General features: G+C 53.0%; 1 protein-coding gene across 1 annotated transcript; it reads right to left on the bottom strand.

Annotated features, from left to right (window-relative positions):
• Positions 1–1,173: 1,173 nt before the first annotated feature.
• Positions 1,174–8,988, bottom strand: ZP3 (zona pellucida glycoprotein 3). The gene is made up of 8 exons (XM_063091848.1): positions 8,650–8,988; positions 6,693–6,811; positions 5,786–5,889; positions 5,535–5,712; positions 5,316–5,433; positions 2,164–2,255; positions 1,908–2,038; positions 1,174–1,385 (listed from the first exon to the last, which is right to left on the bottom strand). Exons 1-8 carry the CDS (start codon positions 8,986–8,988, stop codon positions 1,174–1,176), a joined length of 1,293 nt encoding a protein of 430 aa, XP_062947918.1.
• Between the last annotated feature and the right edge of the window lie 457 nt (positions 8,989–9,445).

Raw genomic sequence — 9,445 nt, forward strand, 5'->3', positions numbered from 1 at the left:
CTTCCCATTTTTAGAGCCAGAACCTCACACGATCTTGCTCTGAATGCACTTTAGACATCCTTCTCTATGCCCCAGGTCAGCACACTGGCTCCCTCGCCCTTAGCCACACCCTAGGCTAGAGATGAAGAGCCCCCCAGTCTCTGCCTTTAAGTGCCTCCTGGCTGTTTCCACCCATTTTTCCCATAAGAACCCTCAGGCTCATAGCAGGTAGCTAGCATGAAGCTGGGATCCACAGTGAAGGTGACCTTCTCCCAGTAAGATGGGAATGGCTTGGGTCTGAGGCAAGGCTGAGCCAGCTATGGTCCAACACTGCAGAGGGCCTTCACACCCTTAAGAATGAACTCAACCACCTCCCCCTGGAGAGGGGGGCCACAAGCTTCCTGGGCACCCTCTGGAGCACTGTTCCCTTGTAAGGCACTTCTAGGGGCTGAGACCAGGACCAGGGGGAGGAGGCAGCCTATTTGGGGAAGAATGAGAGGGTGGGAGAGGTTGAAAAGCAGCTCCCCTCAGTGACAGGAAGACCAGAGCAGGTCCCAGCCCTCCCAGCCCCCAAAGCAAAGGCACCCACCTCAGAGCCAGTGACATGGCAAGTTTGCCCTCCCAGACATGCTCAACAGCAGCTTCAGGCCAAAAGTGATCACCCAACACCAGGCAGGAAGCAGAGCTAAGATCACTGCCCTACTCTGGGGACCTGATCACCACTGGCTTTTGGGCCTCTACCACCTGGATATGTAGCTTTCTGCCTGCTGCCCTTAGGGAAGGGACTAGAAGTCTTCTTACCCCCCTGCCCCCACCCCTGGGGGCAGATCCATGGGGCCTAGAGATCCAAGATTCTTCACTAGCCTAGACGGCAGGCTGGCTGGGCCCATCCTGCTTTTGTCCCAGCCTCCTTAGACACCAGATTGTTACCACTGCTCCTGGGAAAATGAGCCCTGCACCAAGAAAGGGCATGTTGCCCAAGGCCAGGAAAGTCCAGGTTTGCCTTCCCAATCTAGTCTGGTCTCCCCACCATACAGACAAGTGGGCTCGCACAGGCAGCATAGTGGCGCTTGCTGGAGTGCGCTATTCGAGCCCATGGCTCTTTTACAGTCTACCCTGTCCCCATGCAGCCATTGCCAGTTCTGATATCCTATCTGTAGACACTGCAGCACAATCAGAAATCACTTTGTTCTTTTATTGGGAAGCGGACACAGGGTGGGAAGCAGCGTGCCATTTCCTGGAGAGACCCAGAACCACAGCAGCCAGAGTCAGGAACGCAACCATGGCCAAGCCTAAGCCCAATGCCATGGAGGTGTGAGCAGGAGAGGTCCACCCTTCCATGTCATGGTCACCAGCCCTTCCCAGGAAGATCAGTGGTCCCACAGTGACATCTGCTTCTTCTGTTGCTATGGAAGAAACAGAACACCTGAGGGTCACCTTAGTCCCTGACCAGGGATCAGGTTATGGTTTTTGTTCTGACTCAGCCAGCTGAGCTAACAGAGTTTTGTTTGTTTAAAAAGATGACCGGTAAGGGGATTTTAACCCTCGACTTGGTATTGTCAGCACCACGCTCAGCCAGCGAGATAACCAGCCATCCCTACATGGGATCCGAACCCGGGACCTTGGTGTTATTAACACCACACTCTCCTGAGTGAGCCACAGGTCAGCCCAGAGTTTGTCTTAACAGCTGCATTATTCTCCCCCATGCCCAGTTATATCTCAGAACCCCAGGATGACAGCAAATCTGTCCACTGGGGTGGGGCTGGGAGCCCTTCCTACTTAGCCCCAAGTTTTGAGCTGGAAGGCCTGAGACTACCTTCCCCTAGGGGTAAAGAGCCTTGAGAGAGGAGAGTCACTCTGAAATGACAGCAGGTGCCCTAGATCAAGGAGAGGATGGTAAGTAGCCTGGTGGCTGTCCTACAACATACCGTGCCTGCGGCTGCGGGAAAATTTGGACCACTGGCTCGTAACAGGCTGCCTCCTGGAATAGCTTGGAAGGCCACAGTCACCCCCATTACAGCATTCACAGATGTCAGCAGTGCCTTCTACTGGGGACCAGCTGAGAGGAAAAGACAAGCAGCATGGATTTGTCACCTGCAGGAAGCAGTTTTCTGGTAGTTCATTGTGGGGAACAGACATAAGGGGCAGCTTCTACCCCAGTCACGTAGATGCTGGTGTCCTCACCTATTGGAAGACTTGCTGAAGGAACAGGCTTTGTTGAGTTTGTCCGGGGCTTGGTCAGCTGGAGTAACCTTCAGATGGCAGGTGATATATACCTGGAAGTAACGGCAGTTATTACTAGGCTGAGTTCTAGGCTGTGCAGGACTTTAACAAGTCAGTTCTCATAGCCCTTAACCCTTTGGTGTGGGGAGAGCCCCATCTCTAGAGCAGTGCAGAGGTTAGCTTGCCCAGAATTGTACAGCAAATGCAAATCTGATTCTAGACTGCAACCCATTATCTTTGTTCACCTAGTCTTTCCCCAACCTCACCTGATCACTTAGCATGCTTGACCCTAAGTCAGAACCTCAGTGAGGGGGCCAGGGATGGAGCATTGCTAGGTCTCCCCACTCTCAGGTGACTGAGATGGGTGGTGGACACCTTTTTAGCAGGCAGCTTAGCTGTCCTCCTAAGACTGCCACCTGCCATTTGACTAGTGGCCAAACTACTTTTTCTCGGGGTTGTAGTCACGGGGTATTGCCCCTCGAAGCTGGGGAAAGGGGGTGAGTGGTTTTTGTGATCTGAGGGCCTTGGGCACATGGTAGTCTTTTGGACCGGCTCTTCTGGAGTTCTTTCAGACTTAAGAGTCAGCTTTCTGGCTATGTCCTTGGGCAAGCTTCCCTGGGCTTCCCTACTTCCTCAGGTATATACCTTAGTCTCCTACACCATCTGTCCATGATTTGACAACCAGAAGACAAGCCCAGGCTGGTGCCCCAGCCTAGACCCGGCACAGCCCCAGCCTCTGGGAAGTGCCTCTCCAGCACTTGCTAGACAAGGGTGGTGAAGGAGTAACAACACAGCTCCTGCTGGGACCTGAGGGCTCCATTTACAGTGGAGCTGTCAGCTGCCCTATAAGCATTCCGATCTCAGAGGGACCAATAACCCATCCTACCACTTGGGACAGTGGTCATTTTGACAAAGCTAGGGCTCAGTTTGGCTCTGGTCTGTCCCCAGATCAGAGTTCCCCTTTATATTCTAGACAGGACTTCAACACTTCCCTGTTCAACTCTGGAATGGCATGGAAATTCTGCCAGCTTCTAGCTTCCTCATGTAGAGCCAGAAGCCTTGGCCACCACCTAGTGGTCAAGTACACTAACAGGGAAGTCATTTGGGAAACTTGAAGCCATGTAAGTTTAGACCTTTCTACAAGCCAGGATGCATTTCTGGCTGCCTGTCTATTTAGTTGCCCGATGAGGGAAAGGCTTTCAGTTCCTTTAGAGTCCCTGTTTCAGAAAGGGGAAGTGCTTTTATCTTTAGCTTTTCTTCTGGTGCTAACTGGAAGCCAAGATCCCAGGGTGGTTCCCTTGTAGCCCTTGAATGAGGTCATTCCTTTCTCCCTTGTGCCTTGGGCCACAGTCGGTCAAGCCATCTCCCACCTTTGAGGGAGAACCCAGAGCTCAGTCTACCTTTCATTGATCAGCACTGTCCTCTAGTCTTAGTTACTACTTGATCCCTGGAGATGCAGGAACCCCTGCTCACTGCTATGAAGCTTTATCCCCCTCCTCCCTGCTGGACCACTTCTGAAATCAACCTCAACTCCCTACCTCAAGCAGGATCCTCTACCGTAGGACCTACAAGGTCACTGACCTGAGGACCAGGACTCTCCAGGTGTGTTCAACCTGCCATCAAGAGCATCAGGCCACCCCAATCTTAGATTCCTGCCCCTCCTGCGATCTGCTAATCTGTATCAAACTATTTCTCTTCTCATAACGAGTCTGCTGGAAGAGGCAAGGCAGTGTAATAGTCTTCTGCATTTTCCCACTCTGTCCCTTCATGCTGCCCGGCCCTAGGAGCCGCTCCTTCAGTGGTTTGCAAACCTGGCTGCATATGAGAATCACCTGGAAGTTTCAATGGCATTTGATGCATTTCTAAGTCAAACAAGATAGACTGGATGTTATAAAATGCTAATGGTAGAACCTAGAGGGTAGGTACACAAGTGTTTGCTATAAAACTTGACTTCATTTGAAGATTTTAATATTGGGAGAAGTTAATACCAGTTCCCACCCCCCAATTAAGTGAAGATGTGGGATTATACACAAGCATCAGTATTTTGGGGCTGGTGGCCTATAAGGGACGTGAACCCATGACCTTGGTGTGAAAAAGCTGTGCTCTAAGCACCCAAGCTAAGCGGCCAGCCCCCAAGCATCAGTATTTGATTTTTCCAGGTGATTAGTATGGAGCCAGGGTTGAAAACCCCTGCTTTAAGCACTACTTCCTGACCAGCTATTCTAAGCTTCACGCCCCTGACTCCCATCTCAGGGAACTTGTTTAAAAGCTACTTGATTTTACTAGTTAGGGTCTACCAGTACTCTCTGGGCCTCTAGGCCAGTCCTTCCACCTGTGCTTCCTACCCCAGCCCTCTCTGCCTCAGCCGTCAGGAGCACTCTATCTTTACTCCTTCCCTCTCCGTCCCCCGAAGTTTCAACTTGGTCTTTCTAGCTTAGTATTGTCAAGGTGGGGCCCTGGGACCAGAAGCATCTAAGTCACCTGGAGACTTGTAGGAACCCAAGTGCTAAGCTCCATGCTAGACCCACCAAATCAAACCCTTCAGGGGTTGGGGTGGGCAGCAATCTCTCTCAATAAGCCTCCAGGTGATGCTGGTTTCAGGATCACCGTACTAGCCTATGATCAAGTTCAAGAGGCCACCCTGTATCAGAAGCCTACACAGTTCATATCTACCTTCTTTGCCCCTGTAGAAAGCCTCCAGGAAGGCTGACACCTGCCTTTTTGTCAACTCTTTCCCTCACCTGTTATCTGGTTGCTGGCCCTGCTGACCTTACCAAGGACAAGGTCAACCTGGTCACCAGACCCCGGCAGCTGGTCTTATTTGAGCTGTCAGATCTCCTAGGTCCCTAGTTTTCTATTTCTAGGACCTCTGGTTCTCTCTCCATCCTGCATGGGTTTTCTACCTACCTCTTAAGGGTTTATGTCACTCATGCCTTCTTGGAGACCTCACTAAAGTCATAGCTCTACTTGGTAAGTTTGAGTTATTAGGACAGGGACAGAGCTATAAGTCATTTGCTTAAGAGCTAGTGAGTGACAGCTATAGGATATAAAGCCTTATCAGCCTGACGCAGAGCTCAGCCTTATTCCAGGCTATTAAAGAAAAAAGCTATTACCATGTTTCTGGAGTCATTAGCAAAGTGAAACACATCCACTGTGAACTGCAGGGTATTCGGCCTGGGTCTTGGGGTCTTGAATGCAGAAGAGGCATCAGAGAGACCGTCGACAAGACAGCTTGGAAGAGAATGAGTGGAAAGTGGTATTAGAGGCAGAGTCAGGTGGCTACAGGGTCATCTTGTTAGGAAGCTTCCCTAGAAAGGGAGCCTAACCCTCACCCGTGGAGGTCCACAATGGAGTGATAAGGGAAGGTGTTCTGGTCTGGCGTTGGCGTGGCCACACAGTGGTCCACGAACAGCCGCAGTGACACGTGGCTGCCAGCATGGACTTCTGCCTGGAGGTGGGCTGTATCTCCCAGGTGGAAGGTAGGGGACATCTTCTCCTTGCTCCAGTTCTCTGGAGGATACAGCCAACAGTTAGGGACTGCCCAGAGCTTTTCCAACAGCCTCCCCCAGCCCTCCCTGCTCACCCTCCATCAGGCGCAGAGAGAAAGCCAGCTTCTCCTCCGAGAGTACCGTGGTACTGAAGGGCACCCAGGTGGGCAGAATGGCCCGGCTGCTCACATTGCCCTGCCTGGGAGAAGAACAGCAGCTGCATACACCTGCCCTAGGGCACACCCCATCTGTGCCCGAGGTAGTGGGGTATCTCGTTTCTACCCCACTTGAGTCCTCAGGTGTGGCCTAGCCAGGCAGCTAAAAGGGTACCTGAATCTGTCCCTTGACCCTCCTGAACTATACCTGTCAGTGGCCCAGCCATCCCAGCCATGAGTACATTTGGGCTGCAGCATGAAGACAGATGCATGTGAAATTAGAAGTCTGGCTTCTAGACCAAGATCAGTTCCTTATCAACTTTAGCCCTGGAGGCTCCACTTTGGGGTCTAAGGCAGCAGGCCCTGCAGGGCACCCCTCAGGATTCTTGAGAGGGGTATCACGGTTAAGGAAGTCCTTCAGAAATGAATGCATATAGGCCTCTGGTTCTCAAGAAGCCAGTGAGAGAACCTAAGCCTGTCCCAGAGAAAGGAAAGTCCATGGAAGCGGGTCTGCATGTCTGCAGATGCCCACCCCGCTGACCCCATGGGGTCTGCTGGAAGAGGCTACTTCCCCAAGCCATGCATCTATTGATAACGGCTAGGTCAGCTGACATTCTCAGGTCAGTCCCAGGCAAAGCTACTCTGAGGTCAGACATTGCCAAGGTCCCAGGCAGGTTTTGGTTAGACCCCCAAGACCCTCCATTCTTAGCCCCCTCACATGGGCCTCCTACACCCCCACTTCACTCTCAGCCATGCTGCAAGCTCCTGTCTGCAGGCCAGCCCTCCTGTCCATGACTCTGCCAAGGAGCCTGGGCCCCAGGGCTGTGCCAGCCCATCCTATACTGACCTGGGGTAGCGGCACTCGATGGGAACCTCAGCACGGTTCGTCCTCAGGATGAACAGGTTTCCCACAGGGCGGGGGTCGTGCAGCAGGAAGGTGCTGTATACCAGGGCATCGTCGGTCACCTAAAGGAGAGGTGTGGGGTTAACTGCTCCAGCATCCCATGCCAGGGTGCAGGGAAGGCAGCCCATGGGGGTGGAAAGAACACAGGTGCTGCTGCTGGCATTGTCCAAACATCCCAGTGTCTTTGCCTCTGAAGTGCTGACACCAGCACAGGAGGTCTGAGCCAACTATGAGTCAGACACCAGGTGCTGCCATGAACAGAAGCATCAGGATACTCCTCACGCTGCCACCCTCCCTCTCCAAATACACACACATTCCTTTTCCAGGGCAGGCCTGGGGCCAAGAAAGCCGGTGGGAGGTGGTGCAGAAAACGCCAGGAATTTCAACTTACTGCACAGTAGTTACAGGCAGATGCTATTGGGTAATTTGCACCTTCCGATAAGGCTGCAGGAGGAGGAGCCTGTCTAGGAGATCAGCTGGGCCCAAGGTAGCTGCCTGGCCCCCAGGTGGCCACCTGGCCCAGCCCTAACTGACTCAATCTTCAGGGCACAATCTTAGATTCCTATTAGCAAGCACTCCAGACAGCACCAGCGACATTATTTGTGAAGCCCCTTGTTCGAAAATTTAAGAATTTCAGGGCAGCAGAGCATTAAGCTAAGCCGGGTTTAAACCAAAAGGGCCCTCTCTGCAGGACTGCACAAGTCACACACCTATGAGGCAGGCCCAAGCCCCAGGTGACTTATCAGACAAGACTGGGAAACACTGCACCGGAGAAAGGAGCAGCCCATCAGCCTTGGCTAGCACTGGGTCACCGGGGGCTCTGGAAAATACAGTGTCTGGCCCCCACACCCCTTCTGGTTTAGAATGGGGTGCAGCCAGGACATCAGGATTTTTAGAAGCTTCCCCTACCGGGTGATCCTAATGCATGAAGTCTGGGACTTACTAATAGAATAATTCAAATAACTCCTGCAGCTCCCTGGCCTCCCTCCCCAGGGAAACAAGGGCCCCAAGTCCTCAAGGCGAGCTCCAGGGACCACACCTGAGACCAGTACTCCAGCTGGAGGGCTCCAGGGCCTAGACGTGCCCCCACCCCAACCAAGCTACTGAGTCCAGGGTGAGGTGAGCAGAAGCTGGGTCCCCATGATGGAGGGGAGGACAGGCCTTTCATGGGGTGACAGACACTTGGTCCAGGGGATGGGGGACTGGGTAGGGAGCTAGCTATGTGCCCAGCCCAACCCTGCCAGAATACTTCTTTGTAGTCTGAGCATCTGTTTCTTCACTGATTTGGGGGAGGAGGTTTGGCCTGGATTACTGAGGTCTCTTCCTGCACCTGTCTCCTACATCAGCCTCCTACTTGCAGATGTCCCCAGGGACCCAATTGAAGCATTTATGGTTTTCAATATAAAGGTTATTATGATGACCCACCTGCCACCCCTACTTCTAGATGAAAGCTTCAAGCCATCAGACATGAGTGAAGGGGCAAAATTCTGGGTTTTCTTCTACAATGATTACTTCAGAGGAAAAAATTTCTAATGCCCCAGGCAAGTGCCTGAGCTACCCACAAGTCTGTCCTATCACACACAAACCCCCATATTGGCGCCACTGCTCCTACATTCCCTAGGGAGAGGGGATTAAAAATCCTCAGGAGGAGGCAGAGTGGGGTGCCTGGTCTGGCCCAAAGTGCACAGCCACCTCTGGACTCCACCCCAACTTCCTGATTTTGGCAACCAGAGGCAGGAGCTGCCCCTGGTCCCCAGCTTCAGGCCTCACAAGCTCCACCTCCCCACCCACAAGTGAGAAGTGTCTTCCAGCCCCACCTCCCACTGGCTCTGCAGCCACCCCCCTCGTCACCAGCCACCTCTCACATCCTCCCACCAAAGCCAGGGGCCCAAAACTTCACCTGCACACTGTTGCCGCACTCATGCAGCCCAACCCTGAACTTGACCACATCATCCGTTTCCATGGAGAGCAGAGGCTCACAGCCTTCAGGACCCAGGCTGAGGTCAGCAGGCCTGATGAGCTTCCCGGTACCAAAAAGGTCTTTGCTGACAGTGACCACGAGCTGGGCCTCCAGACACTCCACAACCACTGGTTTTGCAGAGGGCATCACAGAGGGCATTGCAGAGGGCATCGCAGAGGGGAAGCTTTCACCCTGAGAGTGCCAGAGGGGCTGAGGGTAGCATAGCTTCATGCCTCCCCAGAGCAGAAAGCAGATGAAGAGCCCAGAGCTCAGCTCCATGCTGACTACAGAATAACTCCCGCAGAGCAGTGGGCAGCCACCACCCAGCCATCTTATACCCCTGGGAGGATGCAGCTCTCACCTGGGCTCCCACCTGCCTCCCTTCCCCAACCAACTCGGCCTTGCTTCGTAAAGTGGTCCCCAGTCCAGCAGCATCAGTAACACCTGGGAGCTTGTTAGAAATGCAAACTCTCAGCCCTCACCACAGACCATCTGAATCAGAATCTGGTTTTTAGCTGGGAGGTCCCCAAGTGATTCGCATTCACATTCACATTAAAGTTTGAAAAGCATGCGCTGGTGATCATGTGTCATCCCTTCCCTACTCCTATCCTATGTGTGCAATGCCCTGCTGGCCCTGCCCTTAGGAAGCTCACAGCCTAGCAGAGGAACCAAGAGCTGTCACAGGTCTGCAGGGGGACAGAGGAAAGGCCTTGATTGAAGGGTAAGGAAGATGAGA

This window comes from Cynocephalus volans, chromosome 3 (genome assembly GCF_027409185.1).
Source record: "Cynocephalus volans isolate mCynVol1 chromosome 3, mCynVol1.pri, whole genome shotgun sequence".
Lineage (NCBI taxonomy): Eukaryota > Metazoa > Chordata > Mammalia > Dermoptera > Cynocephalidae > Cynocephalus > Cynocephalus volans.